This window comes from Bombina bombina, chromosome 2 (genome assembly GCF_027579735.1).
Source record: "Bombina bombina isolate aBomBom1 chromosome 2, aBomBom1.pri, whole genome shotgun sequence".
NCBI classification, from domain to species: domain Eukaryota; kingdom Metazoa; phylum Chordata; class Amphibia; order Anura; family Bombinatoridae; genus Bombina; species Bombina bombina.
The window spans coordinates 890164740-890179633 of NC_069500.1; the positions used below are offsets into that span (position 1 = coordinate 890164740).

A 14894-nucleotide genomic window follows, 5' to 3' on the forward strand; every position below is an offset into this window, starting at 1 on the left:
TTAAAAAAGTTTCTAATTTACTTATTTTATCAAATTTGCTTTGTTCCCATGATATTTTGTGTTGAATAGATACATGGCAGTAAATAATGCTCTTGCAAATGGATAACATTTTTTGCAAAACTGCTGCTATATAGTGCTCCAAAAATGAGCGGGCTCCTCAGCATACTTCCCTGCTTTTCAACAAAGGATACAAATAGAATAAAAATTGTAATCGGAGAAGAACAGAAAGTTGTTTAAAATTGAATGCGCTATCTGAATCATGAAAGAGATTTTTTTGGGTTTCATATCCCTTTAAAGGCAGATTCAGACAAGTAGTTTGTTGTCAGCTAACAAATTTAGATTGCCCTGTTTAATATTTGAATCAAAATGAATTACCTGAGAAAAACAGTTATATTTTCCATTAGTTCAAACACAATATTTCACAAAAGGCAAGCGTTAACTATCAGCATATTGTATGCAAATTATATTTTTATTGCATTGTGATAAATTACTTTCAAGATACTTCTGTCAATAAAAGAAACAATCTTTCAAAGCTGTATTTTGTCAATTTGATGAAACAACGTTTTTCCACATGATATCTGATGTCAGAATTAAGAATATAAGGAAAGTGCAATTAAAGCAATAAATATATATATTCTTATAAGCAACCAGGAGCTTCTGCATTTCTTATAACAAAAAAGCCAAAACGGAACGCAGGAAGCACAAGAGAAGATCCGGGTTCCAACTGCTTTCCATGTAATGTTGGCAATGTCTTGTCATCCACCATTTTTAACAGTTGGCCATTCAGAAGGACAGATCTAGAATTGTTAAAACAGACTGCCATTAGCTGTGCCATCATGCATATTTAAGTCCTGAAATTAAAGGGACATTAAACACTAAATAGATTTCTTACACTTTCCTCTAATTTTGTGTGCTGCCATATTGGAACCTAAGTTACACTGCAGGTATCTGAAGAACAGTTGCAGGACAAGGTTTAATTTTGAGTTTACTGTCCCTTTAAGTTCTTGGATCTTCTGTTTGTAATCATAGGTTTATCAGCGATAATATCTCTGACATCTGGGTCATCGTACAAAATGTGCCAATGTTTTTTAAAATGTTGCATACTTTGGAATTCTTCTCATATGTACCTAAGATGTTTTTTTTGTTTTGCTTTTCTATTTTGAATAAAGTGGTAGTCAATTTTTCTTTAACCCCTTAATGACCACAGCACTTTTCCATTTTCTGTCCGTTTGGGACCAAGGCTATTTTTACATTTTTGCGGTGTTTGTGTTTAGCTGTAATTTCCCTCTTACTCATTTACTGTACCCACACATATTATATACCGTTTTTCTCGCCATTAAATTAACTTTCTAAAAATACCATTATTTTCATCATATCTTATAATTTACTATAAAAAAAATTATAAAATATGAGGAAAAAATGGAAAAAAACACACTTTTTTTTAACTTTGACCCCCAAAATCTGTTACACATCTACAACCACCAAAAAAAAAAACATGCTAAATAGTTTCTAAATTTTGTCCTGAGTTTAGAAATACCTAATATTTACATGTTCTTTGCTTTTTTTGAAAGCTATAGGGCCATAAATACAAGTAGCATTTTGCTATTTCCAAACTACTTTTTTTCAAAATTAGCGCTAGTTACATTGGAACACTAATATCTTTCAGGAATCCCTGAATATCAATTGACATGTATATATTTTTTTTTAGAAGACATCCCAAAGTATTAATCTAGGCCAATTTTGGTATATTTCATGCCACCATTTCACCGCCAAATGCGATCAAATACAAAATATCGTTCACTTTTTCACAAATTTTTTCACAAACTTTCGGTTTCTCACTGAAATTATTTACAAACAGATTGTGCAATTATGGCACAAATGGTTGTAAATGCTTCTCTGGGATCCCCTTTGTTCAGAAATAGCAGACATATATGGCTTTGGCATTGCTTTTTGGTAATTAGAAGGCCGCTAAATGCCGCTGCGCACCACACGTGTATTATGCCCAGCAGTGCAGGGGTTAATTAGGGAGCTTGTAGGGAGCTTGTATGGTTAATTTTAGCTTTAGTGTAGTGTAGTAGACAACCCAAAGTAATGATCTAGGCCCATTTTGGTATATTTCATGCCACCATTTCACCGCCAAATGCGATCAAATAAAAAAAAAAACGTTAAATTTTTCACAATTTTAGGATTCTCACTGAAATCATTTACAAACAGCTTGTGCAATTATGGCACAAATGGTTGTAAATGCTTCTCTGGGATCCCCTTTGTTCAGAAATAGCAGATATATATGACTTTGGTGTTGCTTTCTGGTAATTAGAAGGCCGCAAAATGCTGCTGCGCATCACACGTGTATTATGGCTAGCAGTGAAGGGGTTAATTAGGAAGTTTGTAGGGAGCTTGCAGGGTTAATTTTAGCTTTAGTGTAGAGATCAGCCTCCCACCTGACACATCAGACCCCCTGATCCCTCCCAAACAGCTCCCTTCCCTCCCCCACCCCACAATTGTCCCCGCCATCTTAAGTACTGGCAGAAAGTCTGCCAGTACTAAAATAAAAGCTTTTTGGGGGGTATAGGTTTTTTTTTTTTAAAAATAATAATTATTCTGCTGTATAGGACCCCCCTTAGCCTCCAACCTCCCTGATCCCCCCCAAAACAGCTTTGTAACCTTCCCTATCTGCCTTATTGGGGCCATCTTGGGTACTGGCAGCTGTCTGCCAGTACCCAGCTTATACAAAAAAGTGCTTTTTTTTCTTAAGTTTTTTTTTTTCTGTAGTGTAGCTTCCCCAAACCCCCCCCCACCACCACCACAAACCCCAACCACCTCATTGATTGTTTTTTTTCTTCAGTTATTTTAAACTGATTGCACCTTTTTCTGTAGTGTAGCGGTTCCCACCCGCTCCCTCCCCGTGCACGCTCCCGCCCCCGCCCTCCCGTGCACGCGCGCGTCCGTGCGCGCCCCCGGGCATCCCCGCCCACGATCCCGCCCCCCTCCACATCTCCAGGGCCATCGATGGCCGCCACCCGCCTCCCGGTAATGCTCCCACCCACCAACGAAGGAAGCCACCGATCTCCGGTGCAGAGAGGGCCACAGAGTGGCTCTCTCTGCACCGGATGGCTTCAAAAGGTTATTGCAGGATGCCTCCATATCGAGGCATCACTGCAATAACCGGAAAGCAGCTGGAAGCAAACAGGATCGCTTCCAGCTGCTTTCCACACCGAGGACGTGCAGGGTACGTCCTCAGGCATTAACTGCCTTTTTTTTGAGGACGTACCCTGCACGTCCTCGGTCGTTAAGGGGTTAACCAATTATTTACATGGAAAGAAAGAATATCTGTGCAAAATTCTTATGATTTTAGTGCTATAACAATGTTCAGTTGCTGAAAACCCAACTCGTACTGCTGTATCAGTGCTTATTGGCTAAGAAGCACAATTAAATTATACTGTATTTATGCGGAGTGATTGTAACGCGGCTGTATTAATGCTCTGACATTTTGTTTAAATGTAAAATAGGTATAACGTTTATATCCCACAGTCTGTGAAGTCTGTGCAAATAGATCGTCCAAAAATGTTGGTAAATCAATGTCTGAAAACAATACTGTGGCAGCTCCTCCTCCCAATACACTTGGCTACCTGTATAACATCAGTCTGAAAAAGACAATAAGAACGGGCACCTCACAGTGCAACTTTTCCACATCAAATAAGAAACAAAGAAAGTGAATGAGCTAAATAGAGTAGACTGGACACACACACACATATACATACATATATATATATATATATATATATATATATATATATATATATATATATATATATATATATAAAATCTCCCGTATGTACCTGCACTCTCAATACAATGTGTTCAACAACCAGGGTGCCATAGTCAATATATCAGTAGGTTTCTTCAATCAAGGACTGCACTCACTGGATTCAGATAAAATATAGATCATTTAATAAGTGGTAACGTTTCGGGGTTCGCAGACCCCTTCCTCAGACCCAACCTATACATACATATACATGTCTAAAGATGGATATGTATGTATATGTGTGTGTATATATATATATATATATATATATATACATACACACACACATACATATACATACATATCCATCTTTAGACATCTATATGTATGTATCTTAATGTTAAAGCCATTTGCAGTCCTTTTTTTTCTAACACCTGAGACCTCATATCTTTGAGCCCTTATAACTTTTTTGTGCAATATTTTTTTCTTTAATAATTGTTATGAGATGGTGTTATTGTGAGTAACTGTACTTTGTAATGTATATGTAATGCCATAGAGCAAGCTACTGAGCTGTTGTTCATTCCTGGTAGAGCGCTTCTCTTTCTGTATGCTTTTTGGGTAGTATTGTATAGGTGGTTATTAATCCACAGATTATTTCCGCACCAGACGAGTCAACCTTTGGTGGGACAGAAGAGTTACAAATGACAAGCGTCTTGGAGACCTAAGAAGATGGGAGTTTGACTTACTGGACGGCAGGCAAAGGTCCATGCTGCTCAATTGTGAGAAGGTACTTACTTATTTTGATTCTTGTTCCATCTGGAAAATCTGCACTATGGGGCGCTCTTTATTGTTTTTTTTTTAACTTGATGCAATGCAGGCAATTGATAGGCACACAGAAAACGTCTATGTAACATTCTACTCCAGGAGTGTCCAGTAAGAAGGCAATGTTCCTTGATCAAGAGTGCTGGCTGCTAAAGGTTGTGTAAGTGAAGTCCAGAGAGCTTGTGGATCAGCTTACCTAGATAGGAGGTCATCCCCAAAGGGTTCAAGTAGATATTCATCTACATACTTTCCAGATAAAGTGCTTGGCAGCTGCATCTCCTGGGTTACATTGTGCACATTAAGCACATGGAGTGTAACATCCCCTGCTTTGTAGTTTGAACTATAGAAAGGGAGGGGAAATCATTATTAACATTATCATAAATGAAAAATGTATTATTAATTTAATTTGCTAGTCAATAGCAGGAATCGTTAAATGGACAGGGTACTATAAAACTGCCGCCCCTTTAATGATCCATTTTATATTTAACACCTAGACTGCTGAGCCATTTCCACCCCTGTGCTGCTCACATTTAAAGGGATATGAAACCCCAAAAATGTTCTTCTGTGATTCAGACAGAGCATACAATTTTTTACAAAAGTTTCCAATTTACTTCTATTATCAAATTTGCTTTGTTATCATCTTATTCTTTGTTGAAGAGATACTTAGGTAGGCATCTTGCGCACTATATGGCAGGAAATAGTGCTGCCATCTAGTGCTCTTACAAATAATTAACATTCTTGCAAAATTGCTGCCATATAGTACTTCAGAAATGGAAAGGCTCCTGAGCTTATTTCTCTGCTTTTTAACAAAAGATACAAAGAAAATGAAGAAAAAAAATGCTAATTGAAATAAATTAGAAAGTTTCTATTTGAATCATGCAGAAGCCACCTCCTAGATTGATAGTGCTTCTTTTAGACTGAGAGTGTGATATAAATAGAATTATATATAATATTCCTTGGAGACAAAAAGCTGCTGTGTGCAGGGTACTTACTGTAGATAATTTATCAGTAAGAGACCCACATGTTATATGGTGGGGGGGGGGGGGGGGTTCAGCAGGTTCACACTGTACCATTGTTTTATGTATATATCATGATGTGAGAACCTTACAACAACTATAAAGGGGCTTTATTTTAATGAGGGGCTTGGGCTTTAAAACAAGGGGTATTGGGGTCTCTAGTTCTTTTCAAATGGTTTTTAAGTGCCTAGAGACACCCTCATTAATATCATATATATACTATAATATATATATATCCACAATGAAGCAAATCCACCCTTCGGTTTCAACCACCTGGGTGCAAATATGATTCAAATATGTCAACAGAAGCATTTACAGGAATTTTCAAAATGATGAAGGGGATAATTTGAGATTGAGGAGCTTTAATACTCACCCCTCCCTCCTGCTACCTTAAGCTCCTTACTGCAGCCTGGTTGTGTTTACCTTTATTTTGTCATTTGAACTAGCTGCTTTTCCCTGTTCAAACCTACACATATGCTGAAAATGTCAATACTGTAGTAATTTGGATAGAAAAGCTATGTTAACAAGATGCTGTAAAAGTCATTCCACTCCCTGTGGGGTGTGGGGGAGATAGGTACTAAAAGTAAAATTTTCAATTGTTATTTCAGACAGAGTGATGAAATGATATATGTTCTCCCTGCAAGATCAGCCCATCTTAATGGGCTGTAGTGTCAAAGAGCAAAAACAGCTATTTCATATACACAAACTATACTAAAGGAGTAATTTCCCATGCATTTTTCACTCTGCAACTGATACAACAAGTCAGATAGAAGATAGAAGATGATGGAGCCGCCTGGAAGAAGACCTTCTCCACTGGACTTCAGGAACGCTGAGTACCTATTTGGGGCTTAGTCTTAGGCTTTTTTTTAATTTATTTTTTATTTTTAAGAGTAGGGATTTAATGGGCTGTAAAAGAGCTGATTGCCCTTTTAAGGGCATAAAAGAGCTGAATGCCCTTTTAAGGCCAATGCCCATACAAATGCCCCTTTAGGGGCAATGGGTAGTTTAGGTTTTTTTTTTGTGTTAGGTTTTTTTTTTTTTTTTTTTTTTTTTACTGTTAGGGGGGGACTTAGTAGTTTTTAAATGTAAAAGAGCTGTTTAACTAAGGAGGGCTATTTTTAGTTTAGTTTTGATTAAGGGGTATTTTTATTTTGGGGGGCTTTTTTATTTTCATAGGGATTAGGTTAAAAAATTATTTTTGATAATTTTGTTTTTTTTCCTGTAATTTTAGATGATTTTTTTGTAATTTAATGTTAGGTTTTACTTAAGTGTAACTTAGTATTGGGGTTCATTTAGGGGGTGTTAGGTTAGGGGGCTTAGTAATTAAATTAGTTATTTGCATTCTGGGGGTTTGGCGGTTTAGTAGTTAATAGGTTAATTAGGTTTATTGCGATGTGGGGGGTTGGCAGTTTTGGGGTTAATAGGTTAATTAGGTTTATTGTGATGTGGGAGGTTGGCGGTTTAGGAGTTAATAGGTTAATTAAGTTTATTGCCATGTGGGGGGTTGGCAGTTTAGGGGTTAATATTTTAATTATGTTATTTGCGGATTAGGGGTTTATTACTTTATTATTTTGCAATGTTGGCAGTTTCAGTGTTTGTTAATACTTCGTGCGGGAGGTTAGTTTTTTTTGTTATACTTCGTGTGGGCGGTTAGGTTTTTTTCGTTGTTTCGTGCGGGTGGTTGCGTTTTTTATTTTAAGGTTTCGTTTGCCTACACTGCATCCAGGTGGATTCCGAAAATGGCAGGGTGGTGAAAGAATCCGGTGAATACTTTCGCCACCCTGCCATTTTCAGAATCCACCAGGATGCAGCTTTGCTGCCAACAATCTTTTGGCTGCCTTGCGCAGCCAACATTCCTTTGAGGATGTGTGCGCAACTGGCGACGGTCGCGTTACAAACGTGATTATAGTATATATATGTTTTACCTCTGTGATTACCTTGTATCTAAGCCTCTGCAGACTGCCCGCTTATCTCAGTGCTTTTGACAGACATGCAGCTTAGCCAATCAGTTCAGACTCATAAATAACTCCACGGGAGTGAGCACAATGTTATCTATATGACACACATGAACTAGTACTGTTTAACTGTGAAAAACTTTCAAAATACTCTGAGCTAAGACGCAGTTTTCAACGGTTTAGAAATCAGTTTGAGTCTACCTAGGTTTAGCTTTTCAAAAATCCCACCAAGGGAACAAAGCAAATTTGATGATAAAAGTAAATTGGAAAGTTGTTTGTTTTTTTTAAATGGAAAGTTGTTTAAAATTGCATGCCCTATCTGAATCATGAGAGTTTAATTTTCACTAGACTGTCCCTTTAAAATTGTATGCTCTATCTGAAGTATAAAATTTGATTTTGACTAGGGATGGGCGAATATGTTTAGATTTGAATTTGAATGTTAGAACCACTATTATTGTAGAAATCCGATTATTAGAATAGTCTTAAAAATTCTATAATAGAATGCTATTTACAGTTTTTGAATGTCACTTTCGTTTTCAAATGTTCAGAATTAGATTGAATGGCCATATTCAGAATGTTACATTTAATTTAACAAATACTTTTCAGAAGTTCAATAGTTCATGTGGTAGGGAATTTAGTAAATTGATACATAATAGATACAAATATATCAATTCAAATGTTTCTATTTCGAAAATTGCATAATTTAAAGAAAGCATTAGAAATACTATTAACAAATACATAAATTCAAATTTTTCAAATCGCATGTTACATTTAAAGAAAGCAGTAGAAATACTATTACACTAAACGAATGTTAGAATGTTGTACAAACATTTGAAATTCGAAACCAACATTCCTAGTTTTGGCTTTTATGGTGCCCCTTTAATATGTTGCCCCTTTATGATGTTTAAACTATGTAACAATATGTTTTCAACCTATACAACAATAATAGGAAGATTCTTACTTGTTAATGTTGGTACAATGACTGTAAACCCGTAGTTTATTTTCATCAATAGATTTCGCAGCATTAAAGTGAACATTCAAGACAATTGACCCAACCAGCTGCTTATAAAGTAGAGACAGCCAATAATCCTGAAACAAAATATAAAATATTATTTAACACCTTTTTGCATTACATATACAGATGGTACGTTGTATAAAACCATGTGTTAAAAGTACATGGAAGCGAAAAATTAGTTTCGTAATTCAGATAGAGTGTACGCAAAAAAAAGTACCATTATAAATCTATTGTCAGATGTATTTATTTATTTTGATATCCTTTGGGAGCATACTTAGATAATGACCATGCATGTGTCTTGAGCACTCTATAGCAGCTGTGTTTACAATAATTATTGTAACAATGTTACACATTGTTGCAAACACTGGTGCCATAGAGTGGTCTTGGTCCTGAACCTACTTATATTACCGAGTTATTTTTATATATATACAATTTATCATTTTATATTACCATCTCAAAGTGTTCAATGTCCCTTTAAGTGTTCTGTTATGGAAAGTACCTATGTGTTAACAAAAGAGAAACTAGGTAATACAAATATATATTGGAGAGTTTTTGTTTTTTTGTTTTTAATCTACACAATTTAAAAAAAAAAAAAGACTGTTCCTATAGTATTCTAAATACCTAGATGGTTGTTTGGAGCTCTACATGGCAGGTACTGCTGCCATCTAGTGCTCTTGCAAATGGATAACATTCTTGCAAAAAACTGCTGCCACATAGTGCTGAGACACGTGCACGCTCCTGAGCTTATGTCCCTACTTTTTAACAAAAGATACCAAGAGAACAAAGAAAATGTTATAAACAGAAGTAAATTAGAATGTTGTTTAAAATTAAATGCTCTACACCTGAATCATGAGAGAAGCATTTTGGGTTTGATGTCCCTTTAAATATATGTATCATATTTATAACTGCACATTAATGACAGGACATGGCTTAATTCATTAGTACATGTGATTTAGCACCAGGGACCCTGGTGCTTCGTTCTCTTGCTATCTTTATTTGAAAAAGCAGGAATCTAAGCTCAGGAGCCAGCCCGTTTTTGGTTTAGCACCCTGTGTAGCGCTTGCCGATTGGTGGCTACATTTAGCCACCAATTCAGCAAGTGCTACTCAGGCACTGTACCAAAAATGGGCCTTCTCCTAAGCTTACATGCTCTATCTGCATCATGAAGAAAAAAAATGGATTTAGTATCCCTTTAATGCAGTCTGAAAATAATATTTGAAGGTGTAATATTTAAACCAAAAATACCACACAAACTTAATCAGAACTTTCCTCCAACTCAAAGAATGCTCATGTGTCTGTTTTCATCTTCCTTATTATTCTGGAATTAAACAAATAATATTAGATTGTTTAATAGTGTATAGAACATAATACTTGTGTTACTTCAGTAACTCACAGGTAAGGGTTCAAAGTCAGAGTCCACAAGATTATATGATCCAGATCCAAAAAGTGCTTGTCTCATGACAACATCAATTCCCAATTTAGCAGACACTCCCAATTTGTCTAGCCACCTATTTTAAAAAAGGAGGGGGAGGCAAATTACTTATCTTTATTATGGAATATTGATATAAATACAAATGGAGAAGGACATTATAGGACAGTGAATATTGAAGAGTTAACCAAGAGGAGACATGCAAGAGAGAACCAAATAACAGGATACATAGCACAGCCTGAGCTAACCAGGATGAGATATTAAAAGTAAAATATAATAAGGGAAGGTTGCTGAAGCTCTGAACTAGGGTGAGTCAGGAGGAGAGTCAGATGAGTCAGGAGGAGAGTCAGATGAGTCAGGAGGAGAGTCAGATGAGTCAGGAGGAGAGTCAGATGAGTCAGGAGGAGAGTCAGATGAGTCAGGAGGAGAGTCAGATGAGTCAGGAGGAGAGTCAGATGAGTCAGGAGGAGAGTCAGATGAGTCAGGAGGAGAGTCAGATGAGTCAGGAGGAGAGTCAGATGAGTCAGGAGGAGAGTCAGATGAGTCAGGAGGAGAGTCAGATTTTAAGCTTGTCATGCACACAGCCCTCTTCATTGCAAAAGCAGCATACAAAATGCTACAGAAAACATTTAAAGGGACAATGGAGTCCAAAAAAACATTTCATGATTCAAATAGGTCATGTAATTTTAAACAACTTTCCAATTCACTTTTATCACCAATTTTGCTTTGTTCTCTTGGTATTCTTAGTTGAAAGCTAAACCTAGGAAGTTCATATGCTAATTTCTTAGAGCTTGAAGGCCACCTCTAATCTAAATGCATTTTGGTCGTTTTTCACCATTAGAGGGCATTAGTTCATGTGTTTCATATAGATAACATTGAGCTCATGCACGTGAATTTACTGTGGAGTCAGCACTGATTGGCTAAAATGCAAGTCTGTCAAAAGAACTTAAATAAGGGAGCAGTCTGCTGAGGCTTAGATACAAGGTAATTAAAGAGGTAAAACGTGTATAATTATAACTGTTGGTTATGCAAAACTGGGGAATTGGTAACTAAGGGTTTATCTATCTTTTAAAACAAGAAAAATTCTGGTGTTGACTGTCCCTTTAAGAAGATTAATTTTATAATCAGATATTTAATATTGGCTAGTCTTAAAGGGACAGAGCAAGCTATGTTAAACAACGTATCAATTTACTTCTATTATAACATTTGCTTCATTCTCTTGGTATCCTTTGTTAAAGGAGCAGCAAGGCACTACTGGGAGCTAGCTGAAAACATCTGGTGACCCAATGACAAGAAGCAAATATGTGCAGCCACCACTCACTGGCTAGCTCCCAGTAGTGCACTGCTGCCCACCTAGATATGCTCTTCAACAATAGACACCAAAGGAGCAAAGAAAAATGATACTAGAATTAAATTGTAAACTCAAAACTGAAATGCACATTACATTTTCAATGCTAGCTATTCCTGTGCAAGGAGCATATACACATATGTATCATGCACCTGCATTCAAAACACTAAGCTTACTCAAAGAGCATATACTGCCTCCGCAATGATTGAGTGTATAATTATGCCACAATTATTCTCAGCCAGCCACAGTGTTAGAATGAAGCATATAGCCATATGCGCCATGCACAGGAAAAGCTACCACTGAAACGCCTGATAACATTTACTAGTAGAGTTTAGCTAATGCATGTGTAGTGCAACAATGTTACTATTCAAAACTGAAATGTACATGCATTTCAGTACTGAGTACTATGTCCCTTTTAAAATTTTAATTAAAGGGATACTAAACCCAATTTTTTTACTTTCATGATTCAGATAGAGCATGGAATTTTAAATAACCTTCTAATGGACTCTTATTATAAAATTTTCTTCGTTCTCTTGCTATCTTTATTTGAAAAAGCAGAAATGTATGGTTAGGAGCTGGCCCATTTTTGGTTCAGCATCTAGGTAGCGAGTGCTGATTGGTGGCTAAGTTTAGCCACTAATTAGCAAGTGCTACCCCCCGGTGCTGACCCAAAAATGGGCTGACTCTTAAGCTTACATTCCTGCTTTTTCATATAAAGATAGCAAGAAAACGAAGGAAATGTGATAATAGGAGTAAATTAGAAAGTTGCTTAAAATCGCATGCTCTATCAGAATCATGAAAGAAAAAATGTTGGTTTAGTATTCCTTTAAAGATAATTTATTTTATGCCATAAAATATTAAAAAGTAAATCTGCACTCTCTGGATTTAGAAATGTAGAAACCTTGTTTTATTTATGTGACATTTGATATAAAATGTTTAATAATGCATAATGAAACAACTTTTGAGCAATTTCTAATTCTCATAACTTGTAACGCACCTTGCTTACTACTCAAGGCAAACTTTGCTACATATCTGACCCTAATTGGCCTTATCAGATAACAACTGCAAAGCAATGCACTTTATACTAACATTATGACTATGGTTAGCCTTGTTTTCTGTAGACTAAAGCCCAGATTGGCTCCTACAAATGGTGGACAAATGGTGGGTGCAGTTTGGCTACTGAAAAATAAATGCAGTAAAAATTATGTTAATTTGTTTTAAAAATGTTAAGACTTGGCTGATGTGTTATGTAGCAAAAGTAGTAATAGTATGGAGGTTATGTCAAACTTTTTTGACAGGTGGACACGCCCCTTTCTCCTCCCCTAAACCCGCCCCTTTCCACTCCCACTTTTACGCCCCTTATTGATATCAATTTGATATAAAATTCACTTTTTGATATCAATTTGATATAAAATTGATATAAAAAGGGGATTTTGATACAAATTTGATATAAAATCGATATTAAAAAAGTGTTTTTAATACGTATTTGATATAAAATTGATATTAAATAGTTTTTTTTATTAGGATTTGGATTAAAAGGTTATAAGAGGTTATTAAGCTTATTTTGATATGGTTGATTAGGAGCTTTATAAAAGACTATAAAGTTTATTTAATTTAAAAAAGGTATAAAGTATACTTTGATATTGTATTCTATTAAAAGGGAGATATAAAATCTTAATATATATATCCTCTATAATGTTCAATAGGTTTAATAAGGCATGTCAGGACTTGCTATGAAAAAAAAAAAAGATATAAAATGTAATAGGATTTAAAGGAGGAGGTATAAGAGTATAAAATTCAATTGTTTTGATATTTTCTTTTATTAGGGGATTATAAAAAAAATAAAAAATAAAAAGTTTGTTAACATTTCTTATAAGATTTCTGTGAATCAAATAATTTAATTCAGTATTGTACATATTATCTTTTCTGTCTTCATGCCAGCACATTGTATGAACTGAATGCACAGACTTCTTTATATGCTCTGACACTTATGTTATTAAAATGCTGACATATCTAATACGTCATTTGTTAAATGACTAATATTTTCTCATCATATATGTTTGTCCTCGATTGATTGCCAGAATCAAACAAGAGAGAGCATCAGTGATTCTAATAGCACCTGCGTGGCCACGCAGGACTTGGTATGCAGACCTGGTGGACATGTCATCCTGTCCACCTTGGTCTCTACCTCTGAAACAGGACCTTCTGATACAGGGTCCCTTCAAACATCAAAATCTAACTTCTCTGAAGCTGACTGCTTGGAAATTGAACGCTTGATTTTATCAAGACGTGGGTTTTCTGAGTCAGTTATTGATACCTTAATACAGGCTAGGAAACCTGTTACCAGAAAGATTTACCATAAGATATGGCGTAAATACCTATATTGGTGTGAATCCAAAGGTTACTCTTGGAGTAAGGTTAGGATTCCTAGGATATTGTCTTTTCTACAAGAAGGTTTAGAAAAGGGTTTATCTGCTAGTTCATTAAAGGGACAGATCTCAGCTCTGTCCATTCTGTTACACAAACGTCTGTCAGAAGTTCCTGACGTCCAGGCTTTTTGTCAGGCTTTGGCCAGGATTAAGCCTGTGTTTAAAACTGTTGCTCCACCATGGAGTTTAAACCTTGTTCTTAATGTTTTACAGGGCGTTCCGTTTGAACCCCTTCATTCCATTGATATAAAGTTGTTATCTTGGAAAGTTCTATTTTTAATGGCTATTTCCTCGGCTCGAAGAGTCTCTGAATTATCAGCCTTACATTGTGATTCTCCTTATTTGATTTTTCATTCGGATAAGGTAGTCCTGCGTACTAAACCTGGGTTCTTACCTAAGGTAGTTACTAACAGGAATATCAATCAAGAGATTGTTGTTCCTTCTTTATGCCCAAATCCTTCTTCAAAGAAGGAACGTCTACTGCACAACCTGGATGTAGTCCGTGCTCTAAAATTTTACTTACAGGCAACTAAGGAATTTCGACAAACGTCTTCTCTGTTTGTCATTTACTCTGGGCAGAGGAGAGGTCAAAAAGCTTCCGCTACCTCTCTTTCTTTTTGGCTTCGTAGCATAATTCGTTTAGCTTATGAGACTGCTGGACAGCAGCCTCCTGAAAGAATTACAGCTCATTCTACTAGAGCTGTGGCTTCCACTTGGGCCTTCAAGAATGAGGCCTCTGTTGAACAGATTTGCAAGGCTGCAACTTGGTCTTCGCTTCATACTTTTTCCAAATTTTACAAATTTGACACTTTTGCTTCATCGGAGGCTATTTTTGGGAGAAAGGTTCTTCAGGCAGTGGTTCCTTCTGTATAAAGAGCCTGCCTATCCCTCCCGTCATCCGTGTACTTTTGCTTTGGTATTGGTATCCCAGAAGTAATGATGACCCGTGGACTGATCACACTTAACAGAAGAAAACATAATTTATGCTTACCTGATAAATTCCTTTCTTCTGTAGTGTGATCAGTCCACGGCCCGCCCTGTTTTTAAGGCAGGTAAATATTTTTTAATTTATACTCCAGTCACCACTTCACCCTTGGCTTTTCCTTTCTCGTTGGTCCTTGGTCGAATGACTGGG

At 36.3% G+C, this 14894-nt stretch overlaps 1 protein-coding gene across 3 annotated transcripts in view; it reads right to left on the reverse strand.

Annotated features, from left to right (window-relative positions):
• Positions 1–450: 450 nt before the first annotated feature.
• HPSE (heparanase) overlaps positions 451–14894 on the reverse strand; it is a 95415-nt gene continuing 80971 nt past the window's right edge. For 2 of the 3 annotated variants that reach the window (XM_053703241.1, XM_053703243.1), the window contains 4 exons: positions 9947–10061; positions 8500–8627; positions 4764–4907; positions 451–797 (listed from right to left, as the gene is read on the reverse strand). In XM_053703241.1, coding sequence (XP_053559216.1) covers positions 638–797; positions 4764–4907; positions 8500–8627; positions 9947–10061 — 547 coding nt within the window. In that variant the 3' untranslated portion in view covers positions 451–637. The remainder of the gene's footprint in view (positions 798–4763; positions 4908–8499; positions 8628–9946; positions 10062–14894) is intronic. The other variant, XM_053703242.1, reaches the window with a different exon arrangement.